At 39.8% G+C, this 15,133-nt stretch overlaps 1 protein-coding gene across 1 annotated transcript in view; it reads left to right on the forward strand.

Moving 5' to 3' along the window:
- The first annotated feature begins 2,896 nt into the window (after positions 1-2,896).
- mpdz (multiple PDZ domain crumbs cell polarity complex component) overlaps positions 2,897-15,133 on the forward strand; it is a 42,374-nt gene continuing 30,137 nt past the window's right edge. Inside the window, 12 exon segments of the mRNA XM_020611420.1 lie at positions 2,897-3,205; positions 5,419-5,504; positions 7,264-7,430; positions 9,842-10,003; positions 10,319-10,458; positions 11,335-11,548; positions 12,027-12,149; positions 12,429-12,629; positions 13,203-13,305; positions 13,763-13,851; positions 14,585-14,743; positions 14,745-14,808. Of these exon segments, the coding sequence (XP_020467076.1) occupies positions 5,501-5,504; positions 7,264-7,430; positions 9,842-10,003; positions 10,319-10,458; positions 11,335-11,548; positions 12,027-12,149; positions 12,429-12,629; positions 13,203-13,305; positions 13,763-13,851; positions 14,585-14,743; positions 14,745-14,808 (1,426 nt within the window). The 5' untranslated portion in view covers positions 2,897-3,205; positions 5,419-5,500.

Below are 15,133 nucleotides of genomic sequence, written 5' to 3' on the forward strand. Positions count from 1 at the left end.
TGCGGTGTCTGAAAGGCTGAAAGGGAGTTTCTCTAAAGAAAACATGCATTTTTAATGGAGTGATGGCAGAGATGAAATATTGTTTTATTGCTAAATCACGGTGACCTTGAATAATCAGTCAACTCATTCATCTACGCACTAAACTGCAATCAAGCAGCATCAGCTATGTATATGTGAATGTGACTGGCACAATCAGCTACAGTATTTATGTATAGACCACTCACACAACAGGCATTTGGACCTGTTCTTTCTTATGCCATTAATCATGTCGGCATGCCATTTAGGTGTGCTGTTTTCTCAGTGTTTGCCTTTGTCGGTGCTATTAGTTACACCTGTAACGTCTGGTCCACTTACAGTAACACACTGTCAAACTGTGGCATTTATCATCAAAACAAGTACAAAACATGTCTGAGTCGTCATGTGCATTGGTCTTACACACCTTTCTTACTATTTCTATTGCACATACCATGACTTGGATTTGATTCTATTTATTTTAAATACTGAACGTCAGATATGAGACTGCAACCGCAACATTAGTTAAAAATTGTATTCTGGTAAATAACAGTGCTTAAACTCTTGAGAGAATTTTTGACACAAAATCAACTGAGGATCAGCTTCAACTACACATAATTGGTGCCTTTATAAGGGTCAGATCAAATGAACAAATAAAGTCAAACCCTAACACTAAGTTTGAACACAACAAAAATACTGAACATAACATGATTTGAAACCAGCTACCACAGATATGGTGGCCCATGTTGCTCAGCGGCCTGAAACAGTGACAACCACTGAAGGTCTGTGATAGGCAGGTATAAAAATACAAAATGCTGAAGCTGCCTAGCGCTGAGCTGAGACGTTCTTTCTTCTCCTCTTTCTTGTTTCAATCTCTTGTCTATTTTGGCGTTTGGCTGAGTCAGACTTCCCACATAAAAGTGGCTTATTGTCAAAGAAAGAGGGGAGTTAGAGGCTAGATAAGAGGGAGGTAGAAGTAAAGATATAAACGGTGAAGGGATTTAGCTCACTGAAAGCAGCTTGTATCCTCTCCTCTGTGCTGAAATGACTTCCCACCAAGTGACCCTGCTCCTTCCTGCTCTGCTTTGAGGACTTGAGCCATGAAAGCAAAAAGTTTTGGAGCTGGGAGATCAGAGCACAGATGGCTAACAACTTGGTAGCATTCACCTAACCAGAAAATAACACATTTATTGTCCTTCTCTTTTCCTACTAAGAAAAGAAAAACATTGCATATATAATCCAAGTACTGTTATTGTGGTGCTGTTAAATCTGATGCACGAATTAACAGGCAACAGCTTCTATTCCTGTGGGCATTTGATGCATTTCATTTCGAGTAACAGCTCCCATCAAATTTGATAAGCATGGCGCATTGCTGCTTGAAATTGTGTGCATAAGAATTCTGGATTTATCAGCATGCTGTGTCCTGTTCCAAGGTGCTTCCTGGGCCTAATTACCTTCCATTTGTCATCAAAATCACACCATATATCTGTTAGTACAGTTAAATGCTTATTAGCCAAATACATTTAGCCTTAGTGTCACTCTTTGTATGACTCCAATATGGTCTAATTTTCCTTGACAGAATATTTTACACAGCTCAGGGAACACAACAATACACCACTGCACCCGTGACACTTTCTAGATGCTAAAGTGTTCTCAGATTTCTTTTTAAAGTTCAGGGACTCAGTTGAAATGCCCTAGACAAATGATTTTAAAGCTTTTTTCTCACTGACATGTAGAGAACATATACTAAGCAACTGTGCTGTGATTCAGCTGTACTGTTCACTCACACACAAAAAATCCATAATAGTTTTCTACTGTCTAGGCTAAAATACCGGGTTATGGACACACATTGCTGGGGAGTGTCTAGTTACATGTAACTACTGTAATCAAATTACAAAACGTTATTGTAATCAGTTAGTTACTGAGAAAAAATATGTACTTAAATTATTGTTACTAATCAAAAATGTATAAAAATACTGATTACAAAGCGGTTACATCTGAAATGTTTGATAAAAAGCTTGTATGTATAGATAACATTCAATTTATGTTAAGACTTCTTAGCTTTACATTTTTAATGTAATCAAAAGGCAAATAAAACTAATATGTTGCATTATTTTGATGAAGTAATTAAAATAGTTGCATTAAATATTACATTTTGAACAGGGTAAGTAGTAATCTGTAACCTATTACATTTCAAAAGTAACCTTCCCAACACCATGGACACAACAAATGTGTCATAGTTTAATACATTGACTCCCTGATACTCATTGTTTAATATCCAGGTCTTGTACATAGTTAATACATACATGCACGTTAAGAGCCTCGGGACACCTCGGATGGACAGGTAGTCCACCTGTAAACCTTTAAAGCCAAAACTGGGAGAGGTACTTGCTAAAACTTAACCTGTTTAGCATTTGAATTAGTCACTTCTTATAAAATGGACCTACTGCACATCTGCTGCTGGGACTGATGTAGACTCCACTGAGTTTCAAGGGTTAGTGAGCAATTATCCAAGGCCCCAAACCTTCAGGGGCCCCAGCTGTGTATCAGTTGCTTTTTTAATTTGATTACAAATTGTGAGTTTACACAGCTAAAGTACAATATTAAATGGCTAATGAGTTACAGCAGTTTGCGCTGTCTTGTATAATAGGTCGCTCCTATTTTCTAACCATTATTTTATCTTATATTATACATTTTCATAAATAAAATACAGTTGTGATTACAAAGGTTTCTGGGGACAGAACACATAAGGACATGGGTGAATGGCCAAATAATGTGAACCATTTCTGGAGTAGGCCTAGTGGTTGTTGTTGTTGTCTGACTCTATGAAAACTAGAATAAAGTTTTCATCCACTGCAGCCTGGTCGACAGGAACGTGAAGGCAACGCAAGCTCAGCAGCAAACCTTTGCTCCGAGCAGGCAAGACAGTTAATTCGGCCATGCTGGGGTCAATGTATGGGGGGGATGTATGATGTGACTGCAGGTTATCCATGGTCCAAGTGGCCAGGCCAGCCAGCAAGTGGCGCTTTAGTCCCAGCTGAACTCTCGGCGCCGCTATCTCCGAAGATGTCCATAGAGGGTCGAGTTACGCTACGCCCCGTGTTTACGCCCCAGTCAGTCCGCCGTTAGCCGCGGGACAACGGAGGATAGACTGGGACGCTGGCCGCTGGGAAGGTAAAGGCTCCACACTCATGTAAGTGATTATTTTCTGACTGATTTCACCCGAAGAAATGTTACTTAACATTTAGGAATTAAACGACAACTTCCGTTTTTGCAAGGGGCGCCTTTGTTCAGCACTGTGTCGCAAATGAGAGGACAATATTCTGAGACGCCTGTTGTTGCGGTAGGTCACTGAGCGAGAAAGACAGGGTTGTAATAGCTTTAAGTGGCTCTTTTGAAGCGCAAAGTATTAAATATTTACTGTAAATAATCTCCGTAGGCCTTTGTGGCCCTAACCAGCGGTACTATCTAACTTGTCTAGCGTCTCCTCCTCGGGAGCCTGTTGCTTTCTGCTCCATCATGAGATGGGGAAGGAGGAGGAGCTGAGAAAAGCGGATTGTCCCAAAGTGTCTTGGCGACTGTATTCAAAGTACTAGTAATATTAAACTAGTGCCCGGTTGTATTTACCAACAGTACGCCAGTAGCAAATGCTTAAGTATTAAACGGGCACGTAGTCGACCTAGGTAGCTTACTACTCTGGGAGGAGGTCTGCGTTATAAATGACAGCCTGTTATTATTAGCTATTTGCGGTCATAGCAAAGTTCATACATCACTTCGGTCTGTTAGTTTGAAATCCACAGAACTTTAGCTAATAAGTTCCTCAAGCCTTCTGTGAATCATTTCAAGCCACTGGAAATGTGTAAATGTGTGAATCACTTATTCTCTTGGTTAAGAACAACAGCAGCAGGATAGAAGTCCAGTACATTAGCACATGTCCCTGAAAGCATCACCATTCTACAGCTATTATAGCTTTTTCATTGTAATAGTATAAACAACAATGTATAAAGACAATGTTACAGATAAGCTACACAGTAGGAATATGTATTTATTATACTAGGAATGTAAATCTATATATTTCTATTCATTTAAATCATTATTTGGGTTAACTACAGGTGTTACAGTAGTAGTAATAAATTAGTAACAATCAGCACTGCACTAATTTATTAGTTGTAAGTTTAATTACAGATGCATACATTAACATAAATGCTAATTATTTACAGGTTACAGACAAATAAAATATACATGTGCCACAAACTGTGTTTAGAAACACATTGGTCATTTTGTAGGTCATAAACACACAGTAGATGATATATAGAAAATGAACATAAATAAGCCAGTGCTGTGGTGATCCTTTAGCCACATGCACTGTGGCTATTCTAAGAGTCTATTCAGGGATTTTAATTATCTTACTAGTCATCTTTAGTCGTGTCTCCCTGAGTCATGCCATGCCTGTAACCAAACAACGTCTTCCTGAGATGGTAGGCGATGACATCACACCCTTGATGAAAGCATTAGTCAGAGATGAAAACAAAACCACCCTCGTATGCTGCTGTTTGGTTTTAAAGGTGTGATGCCTAAAGGCAGCAACATTCTTTGACACTGACTTTGACTATAAAGTAATATATATATATCTTCTTTTTTCCAGATGTAAGTAGTTGATTATAAAACCGATATGAGTTACAGTGAAAGTAGTGCAGACTGAATTTGGAGCACAGCAAATAAAAGTCGATGTAATATCTGAATTTAAGAAACAAAAACATGAGATTGCTACAACTGGAGACTGAAATAATGATGCAAGAAGGGTATTGCACTAGTTTTAAAATAACTGATAAGACCGTTAGCCTGCGTTGGCTTATGAATCAGCAACATGTTATTTCAGAAAGAAGGATGGCTACATTTATCTGATAGGAGTGCAGCGGATAATCATATTCAATGCAGGCGGGTCATGCATCTTAAAAAACTACTGCCAAAGTACACTGAATGAAGTTCCAGGAATGTAAATTACCAGGTGTTAATCTAACAGTAAGAGCATTAGTCATGTATAAGGAATAACAACCTATGGTAGATATGTTCTCAAGCAGCCTGCTTGCAAAGAGACTCTGCACCACTGGGCTGGGATTCAGTAAACGGCCTACGGTTCCTTGGCACAGTAGTTACCCTGTGATGTTATGAGATAAATATGGCCCTGATGGAGAGGAAACATTCATTTTCCCTTTCATGCTGACCTTTCAAACAGAGAATGTTTAAGACGTTTGGTTCAGAGAAGAATGAGCCTTTTATGCTTCTGGTTCCTGTTTATACAGAGTGTGTTGTTAAAGTTAAAAACATGACTAGATTTGTGGAATCACTTTCAGTTCTGTGATTTGTTAAGAAAAAGACAAAACACATTATGTTTTTACTCTTCAGGCCTTGAAAAAGTGCACAGTGTGAAATTGCTGTCGATGGGGAGAAATCACATTCAGCTGGAAGTCTAAAAATGATTGAAACAATGGGTAAGTCGTCATTATTGTTCTCACTTGAGTCAGTGCATTATTATGATTGTAAATACATGTTAAATAAATGATTACATTGAGTTTCACAGTCACCATTGTAACAATCAAATGCTTTTTTCACCTACTTCTGTTCTTGATTGAACCAAATCAGGCCCATCTTTAGTGCCAAGTGCTGCTATGATCATAGAATTCTCACCCCACTACCAACATTTAGTTTGTTAAGAGCCAATACTAATATGATAAGTGGTGCAGTTTTTAGAAATGGCTTTGGTCTAGTCATTTGGATGTCCATCTTCGCTGGCTCTGCATCCTCCATTTGGCTGCTGCCGTGAGTCTTCTCAGTTCAAGGCTTGTGGACTGCCAGTGTTACCATATCTGATAATGTTGCCATATATTTGATTGTTTGTTTGTCCCCATAGAGATTTATTTGTCCAACTGTCAAGCACAGAGCCAAATTGATGCCAGTGTGTTTCTTTAAAGCTGCAATCTGTGGTCACTCGACACTGGCATGTTGACTGACCATATACAGTCAGCTGTAATGTGCAGGTGCAGGTAATGTGCAGTGAGGCATTATATACAGAGATGGATCTAGAAAAGTTTGGACGGAGTGGCCAGACTGAGGCACAGACTCAGAGAGGGGTGGCACATTCAAAATAGATGTTCTACAAAAATAATAATCCATACATTATTATAAACCAATTAACAGTATAGCTCACATTTAAAGAAACTGTATTTGGAAGTGCATAATTCACCATCAAATCTGTAGAATGCAAAGACAGATCCAATGGATTGCTTGCTCTGTAGAATGCAAAGACAGATCCAATGTTTCTGTCCTTATGCTCAACTACAAGATGACCTTATCTCTTGGAACACACAAATGCAAACATACTAACAAACTTACATACCTGCCATCTTCGTTGGGACCCATCATTATGATCACTGACATGGGGGCAAAGGAAACGATACGGTTACCTGCACAGAACCAGTGGCACACAGAAAAAAATCTGCTGAGGCTTAAGTGTTACTGGCTTGTTTACAGCCTTTGTTCAAACAACAAAGCTTCTCACTGCAAAAAGAGCTTAGGACCTTGTGCACGCGCTATTAGGTGTTAGTCACAGTTGCTGAGCTTTAGAAATTGCTTCATTTCTGTCCCCATGATGTCGGGCTGGCCCATCCTCTCTATCAAACCACCCTGGAGTTGCTTGATTGTGGGGCTTACGCAGGGTCCAGCAAGCAAACCGTGGAGGGCTTGGTTCTTTTATCTTTTCCTTGACACCCCTTCTATGCACATGTGCATCTCCACCATTGACCCTAAAGGCAAAAAAAGGAAATGTGACTATTTTGAAAACAAACTGCATGTTGAAAATTGAGGGTTTTTTTTGTACTGGTTCAAATCCTCATCCGTTGTGATTTCAATATATTAAATTCTGGTGAGCACCCGTTCGGCCTTAACTGAGCTGATAGGTTGTGATGTGTGGCTTTCTCCATTTATCCTCTATGCTTCATTTACATGCCACTGTTAAAAAAACATAAAGAAGAAAGTTAGACAAATGCAAACTGTGATATGTAAATAAGGTATATTAAAAAAAAAGGTTTAAATGCATCAGTACTGTCATATCCAGACACCCTTACCTTGCTCACTGTCTGTGGCGAAGTACTGATAAAGCTTCTGTCCTCACCTCTGTCTCTCCCATGTCTCCTTCTCCCTGCATACTCCATTTCGGCCGGTGCTGTCACTGAAATATGCGATGACTTGCAGATACACAGCGTGCCTTGCAGGCGGTGGAGCGTCTCCAGGCCAAACTGAAGGAACGGGGGGAGGTGCTCACTGAAGAGAAGCTCAGCCTGCTCAAATCAGTGCTCCAGAGCCCCCTCTTCCACCAGATCCTGGCCCTGCAGAAGTCTGTCCAGCATCTCAGAGATCAGGTGAACTCAGATCTTTTTCACGGTATCCACTTTTTTTTGTCACAGTTAAATATTAAAATGCAATAAACATAACTGAAGGGCAGTCAAAAAAAAAGTCTATTAAAAGTGTAAGTTTATATATAAATAATCCAGTATTCATTGTTGTAAGTTTCACGGGCCTGCGTGACTGTGAACCTGTTAAATTAGAATGATGAATGCTGGTGCTGGGTTCCCAGAATGCTAAGGCACCGTGGAAGGTTTTTAAGAGGTTGCAAGATTTGGATAATTTAGAGTTGTGCATTAATAACATATGTGTATAACTGCTAAAATGCCAGATGGCAGCATCATACTTCTGTATTTTAGTACAGAAGTAGTCATGTTTGATGGGAAATAAGAGCTAATTTGCTTAATTTATATATAAAGATTAGATACATATTATGAATAAGAGTCAAGATCTCTCTCTCCTGCATCATGTGTATCTCAGTAAGGTCAGAGGACTTTCCATATACATATCCTCTGGGATTGCTGCTGCGTTTATCTTCCATGTTTCCTGGGTGACCTCATTGATTCTGTTTATGGCTTGTGTTAAGACACCCCCCCCCCCCTCCAATTCCCCTTCCAATCCCCATCCCCAAAAGTGTTGCTGTTATGGTCAAATTGCTCTCAGGGTTTACACTAGCCATAAATAAAATGGGCACGTGAGCAAAGATAGTTGCTCTAAGAAAGGAACCTCTTTTTCAAGCTGCTTCTTCCCATTGAGAATTGAACATTTGATAGGAAGGAAAGAGCTCTTAAGTCACAGTGGAAAGGGGCTGGGGTGAGCATTTGAGAAATAGAGATGAAAATATGTGAGCTATGCAGTGGGAGGCAGGGATGTTGGAGCTTTTACTCTTGTGGAATTTAGATTCTAAAAGCCCTGCTGGCATTTCTGTGTGCTGGAAATGTAGCTTATTTCTAAAGAGGTATATTCATGTGTGAGTGTGGCCTTCCTATACTTATGAGGACCAAAAAACTATGAGCCCACTCACATTGTGGGGACTTGTCTTCCTTATGGGGACCAGATACTGTCATATTTTTGTTTTACATTGCCACTGAATCTCACTTACAGTCATTAAATTTTAGGGTGACAGCTTGGTTTGAGGTTAGGTTAAGGTCAGGGTAAGTCACTGGGAAACGCATGTCAAGTCCCCACAGGTGATGCGCACGTGTCTGTGTTTATTTAACAAAGCAAAATTTATCCAGTAGCCATTCACTCCAAATTCCCTTCACATCCTGAAATAGATCCACATTGTATCAATGGTAAATGTGGCATAGTTCAAAACCCCCCCAAAATACATGAGAGTCTGTTATGTTTTTATAGAGCTTTCAAACCTAACTGCACTTGTTAGGGCCCTGTGAGCAGAACCAATTCAGAGAGTGTGTGCCTTTTGTGATTTGTTGTAAGACAAGAGCCAGACACATAAACACATACACACTGTCTGTCTTCTGGCTCTGCTAGTTAGGCCTCACTCAGCCCATGTAACTATGGCGACAAGGCCATACTCTCCAATGAGAAAGAGGCCACTGCTGCTGTGTGAAGTGGGGCAGAAACAATTTCTTAAATGTGCAAGAACCAAACTGGAACTTTAATCCTCTTAGCCAGGTCCCAGATAACAAAGCTCATGCATGAGAACAGCAACTTAGCAGCATGCTACGCTACCTTAGCCGGACCCATAGGGTTGTTAGCACTGTGCAGCACTAATGTGTCCTGTCCAGTGGAGCTTTGTTACTAAGTACTAATCTTGGACTGTATTTTAAGGAGGCATAATTTGCTGTATGTTTATTAAGATCTGAGAGTTGGACAGCCAGCTTCCTAGCACAAATTCACAAGGACAGGTTTTGCTGGGCAATGCCATATGCAACACATGGAGAGATATGAAATTATTGCTGGATGTTTGAGCCGTCCTTTTGAATCCAGTTCAGTCAGTCATAAACATTACGCTGCTTTGGATAATGAAATTGGAAAAACACTGTTTCTTGTTGTTGTCATGTTCATGCAATTCATCTGTCACAGAAGTAAAGTCATTGCAGTAATTAAAACTCAAGCATATTAAGGCATCCAGATGGCCAATGATGCTTTTCTCCCACTATGATAGAAAGATTGTATTTGGAGCCTTCTCACTGTTGGAACATCAGCTAAGGGCCATTATCTGCTGAAGGATTAGGCTGCCATAGATCCAGCTAATCATGTTGGGACAACAAACTGCCATCCCAGTGGGTTTAGACACCCAGATTTTAGGGTTTTTGGTATCTAAATTTAAAGTTGTTAAATGCCTACATTCACAAAAGAAACTTTAAAGGTCTTTGGTTGGATTACATAGATATTTAGGTGTAAATCGAAACACTTACTACAACAGCACTTACTACATGGAATTTTCTGTTTGTTTTTCCAGGGGGTTGTTCCAGCATCACATGGGAGTGATCTTAGTGATCATGTCACAGCAGTGAAGCACAATGGTGGCCATGTTTCTTGCTCAGACATATCAGCTGATACAAGCATCAATGGCAAGACATCATCTGAAGAATTTGAACAGATTATTCAGTCTATGGCGCAGGTATAAGCAAGTGAAAAGCTGTGATGTTTGCCTCCTGCTCGTGAGTTTAATGTCAGTCTAATAGGATAAGCTTATACTCTGTCATCTTGTCACTTCTGAAATCCTGTTGATTTACTCATTTCAAACAGTCAAACACAAATCATAACCTCATCTGTAGACAGGTAGATCACCTTGAATAGGTCTGATACACAAACCAAATACCCAAAGAGCCTCTCTTGAGGTACTTCAAACAGACTTTTAAAGGTTGCCTGTAGCTTTGATGCTATAGTGAATCAGCACGAGGCCAAAGTGTACGTGTGTGTGTGTATGACACAGGGGCGCTACGTGACGCGTGTGGAGCTGCAGAAGCCAGTGTCAGGAGGTCTGGGCTTCAGCGTGGTGGGCCTGAAGAGCGAGAACCGCGGAGAGCTCGGCATCTTCATCCAGGAAATTCAACCAGGAAGTGTGGCTCACTGGTATGTAAGAGTCAACACACTGTCATTCTAAGAGCTATGTGAACACTGAGACTACAAGACAGATTCAAATCTTATCACATCCATCCATTATCTGTAGCACTAATAGGGACACAGGGAGACGCTGGAGCCAATCCCAGCTGACATTGGGCGAGAGGAGGGTCCACCCTGTCTATCATAGGGCTGACACTTAGAGACAGACAACTACACAAACACACACACTCCTACGGGCAATTTAGTCACCACTAAACCTAAACTGCATGTTTTTGGACTGTGGGAGGAAGCCAGAGTTAGCATAGCATACATTTTTTCAATTTTTTTTGGTCTGTTGTTAATTAGAATTAAGTGTTTAGAGAAGAATTCCCTTAGGATTTTGGAAACCTTACAAATGGACTGTTTTTCTGGAAATGCAAACATGGAGATTTTACAACTTGTTCCAAATTATTTTTTGCTTAGACTTCAGATTTTCTCTTTTTTTCAAATTAAGCCGAACAGTCATGGAAACTATACTTTGAAAAGCATTTAATTAGAATTAAGTGTTTAGAGAAGAATTCCCTTAGGATTTTGGAAACCTTACAAATGGACTGTTTTTCTGGAAATGCAAACATGGAGATTTTACAACTTGTTCCAAATTATTTTTTGCTTAGACTTCAGATTTTCTCTTTTTTTCAAATTAAGCCGAACAGTCATGGAAACTATACTTTGAAAACATCCTAAGAGCTTACTTAGTTTGATTCAATTAGAAACATGAATAAAAAAATCCAAAAGTTAGAATGCCACTGCTCTCAGAGCAGGATTATCTCTGTTAAGTAATATCTGACTACATTTACTGTGCTATTTCCTTCCCTAAATGACACTCCCTGCTTCTTCCCTGTTCAGTGATGGAAAGCTCAAAGACGCTGACCAGATCTTAGCCATCAATGGTCAGCCCCTGGACCAGTCAGTGACCCACCAGCAGGCTATAGGCATCCTACAGAGTGCGTCAGAGACGGTGCAGCTCACGGTGGCTCAAGGTCCAATACCTCAGCAGGTTAGCCCCGTGGTGTCCCGCACGCCCTCTGCTGCCAGCACACTGTCGGCCAACTCCAGTGCGGTATAAATACATTCACACGCTCATGTCATAAATGAAAGGCAGCGCTTCTATGCACATTTGCAAATTCTGAGAAGAAAAACTGTGCAAACAGGTCTTTGTGAGAAATGGAGATACGTACAATCTGACAAAACTTGTAAGTGGAGTTTAGACAGATTTCTTTGTGTGTGCAAAGAATACAGACAGATGCTTGTTTTGATATACACACAAAAAAATAAAAATCACACAATAATCACAGTTTCAGAGAAATGACTCAACACAGGGCTCCTGCATTCCTACTTGACAACAGCGTGACTACTAGAGTGACACACATTCCTGTTCCTTTAAAAGAAAAATCAAGATTTGCTTAGATAAGATATTCTTATTTTATAGTAGATAACTATATTTTCAGTGAAAACAGCACCTGCTTTACATACGACAAACCTTTGTTAGACCTGTCTGCTCACTAGCTTCATTGTTTCTTCTCTGTTACTCTGCCTAGTGGCAGCATGTGGAGACAATTGAACTGGTCAACGACGGCACTGGTCTTGGCTTTGGTATTGTCGGAGGAAAAACCACTGGGGTTATTGTTAAAACCATCCTTCCTGGAGGCATAGCTGATCAGGTAATATGCTTCTACTTTCTAGGGGAACTGCTTTTCAGCAGTTCTGTGTAATAGCTATCTTGGAGTTTACTATATATTTTTTGTTGTTGTTGTATGGCACTGTCAATGTTTTAGAGAGCTGACTCCTGTCAGTTAGGTATAATGAGAATGTGTTCATTGCAAGCAAGCACAGAATAAACTGTCACTGTGTCTTTTGTTTGATACTGGCACTTTCATTATGGGTTTGTTTTCTACTGAAGCTGCACAGGCTAAGACAAAAACATATTTTCTCTACATCAGGATGGCCGTCTGCGCAGCGGGGACCACATCCTGAGAATCGGAGACACTGACCTGTATGGCATGGGCAGCGAGCAAGTGGCCCAGGTCCTCAGACAGTGTGGGAACAGGGTGAAGCTCGTGGTTACCAGGGGTGCCATGGAGGAGAGTCCCCCTGTCTCTGCCATCATGCCAGTGGTGCTCCCCACAGTCAATGAACAACAGGTGAGAGGGGCTGTTTCACTGTAAATATGGCAGGAATTAGAGAGGAATTCTCACAATAAGGACATTTTTCACTTTTTGTTTGATTTAGTCACTGGGAGTATCCCTATATGAAAGCAGTTTCTCTATGCCCAACACCAAGATGATGATTAAATACCATATAGAACATCCATTCAGACTTAAAGTTCAGGTTTTTCATCTCCAGTTTTATCCTTTCAGACTTTTTTTTCACAGCAATGGATAAATGGAATTAAAGAAAATTGCAGGTTACATCAGTTGTGACTCACAGATGCTGCTTTACTCAGAACCAGCACTTACAGTACAAACACCAATTTCATGGCCATTCTCAGCACCTAATCATGAATGATTTTCAGTGTCTGGTTGTATGAATACAAACATCACATCCTTTTTGTAATCATATACATTAGCTGGGTTGTTTATGTTGGCTGGTGGGCCATTGCTGTACTTGATCAGAGATGAAAACTATATTTTGGTGCTCATGCGGTGCAGTCAGATTACTCAGGTGTCATTTGTTTCGTTGGTGTTGACCTGCCCTTCTCATTAATCTTTTCACAGGGCTATGAGGAAGAGGAGGCTGAGGCGTTTGATGTGAGCCTTACCAAGAACAGCCAGGGACTGGGGATCACTATCGCCGGCTATGTTGGAGATAAAAGCTCAGGTGAGAAAAGGAGCACCAATTTTTCAGAACAGATGACACTTTAAATGAAAGCATCATATTGATATTTAATTACTCCCTTCCTTCAGTGAATTATCATTTAAAGTTGCATTAGCACTTAGCAAAGACAATTTTATAAGGTGGTGTTAATTTTGTGCTTTTACCTTTTCACACTGCCCCCAGATTGTCCAAAAAACACAGTTAATGCATCTTTTTTTCCAATGTTGTTGTATTAAAGTTTTTTTTTATTCACTTTTAGCTACAACATAATGGGATCCCCAGCTAATAGTACTCTACATTCTGCTTTTATTTTCAAGGTTACCATAAGAACACTAACTGTTAATAACCTAACTACTTAATAACACTGATTTTTACCATGAAAATGAAACATCTGTTTGCTTTTCTCCTTGGGTCTTAATCCCTTAATATTTATTTATTTTTACTTTTTCTGACTTCTCAGAGCCCTCTGGTATTTTTGTTAAGAGCATAACAAAAGACAGTGCTGTAGATCAAGATGGTCGTATTCATGTGGGAGACCAGATAATAGCTGTAAGTACCCCCAATTATGCTCTTCATAGCTATTAGTTTTCTCTGTCTTCAGGATCATGATGTAAAATATGCACTGAATGTTTTATATTATCTACTATAGTGATAACATCTACTAATTCAGTCAATGGAGAAAAATTGTGAAATGCATAATTATGAATAATTTAGAATTAGCTGATAATTCATAGTGTTTTATCCTCGTGACTATGACCATAAAGGAATCTTGAATTGATTAAGCAATTAAGTTTTTAATTGAATAACCGCATGACATTAACAATGAAGTCAAACTGCGTGCAATTCCCTGCATCATTTGAAGCAAGAGTTAATGTTGCCCTGTGTTTTCTGAAGTTCTCACAAACTCTTGTTTTGTTCAGGTATATATTGTGTGTGTATGTGGGTGAGGGTGTGCTTGATTGAGTTTTGTTCTAAAGTGTAAATGATAATGTGCTTCGGGACTCACTTTAAGAACTTAATATACTACTTAATTGACTGTGAATTATTTAAACACAAGGAGTTTTTACCTGCCTTAAATGATTTAAATAAATAAAGTGAATTGTGAAAATAGATGAGAATACTCAGGTGCAGCACTCTGTTCCCGTGTATGCCTGCTGGTGCTTATAAGTGCTGTGATCAATCTTCTTTCAATTTCACCTATGTCAAACAAGAATATAGATGGAAGTTTAGCACACTCATTACACAAACTCTGATTTAATCCATGGGCTCATACTCACTGCAGGTCGATGGTATAAACATCCAGGGGCATACCAATCAACAGGCTGTGGAAGTGCTCCGACACACCGGCCAGACAGTCCACCTTAAGCTGATCCGGCGGGTTTTCAGGCCTGATGAGATCCCCTCTGCTGTGGCCCCCAGTGTCACCATCCTGTCCCCTTCCGCCAACCACCGCCGTCCTGAGGGAGATCGAGCTGGAGAGAGGGAAGGCTGAAGAGGCTGCTCAAAGTAGGAAGGATAAAGCAAGAGAAATTTAATGAGTTCAGGAAAAAAAAAATCACATTCCTTGTTATTCATCGACCTGTCTGAAAAGGTGTCATGTCATGTGTAAATTTAGCTCTGACAGTAACGTTCATGTCACAGTGGGGGTAATTTCCATGCAACTCCACATGGAAATTTCATTCATTTTCATTAATAGCATTAAAATACAAAAAGATTTTTCTTCAGTCAAACATGGAAATCACTTAATTAATTTAACTAATTAGTTATACCGATCATTTAAAGGCTACATTTAATAGTTAAATTAATATTGAAACTTTTTTGGGAGGGGGGG

This window comes from Monopterus albus, unplaced genomic scaffold, assembly GCF_001952655.1.
Source record: "Monopterus albus unplaced genomic scaffold, M_albus_1.0 scaffold113.1, whole genome shotgun sequence".
NCBI classification, from domain to species: Eukaryota; Metazoa; Chordata; class Actinopteri; order Synbranchiformes; family Synbranchidae; genus Monopterus; species Monopterus albus.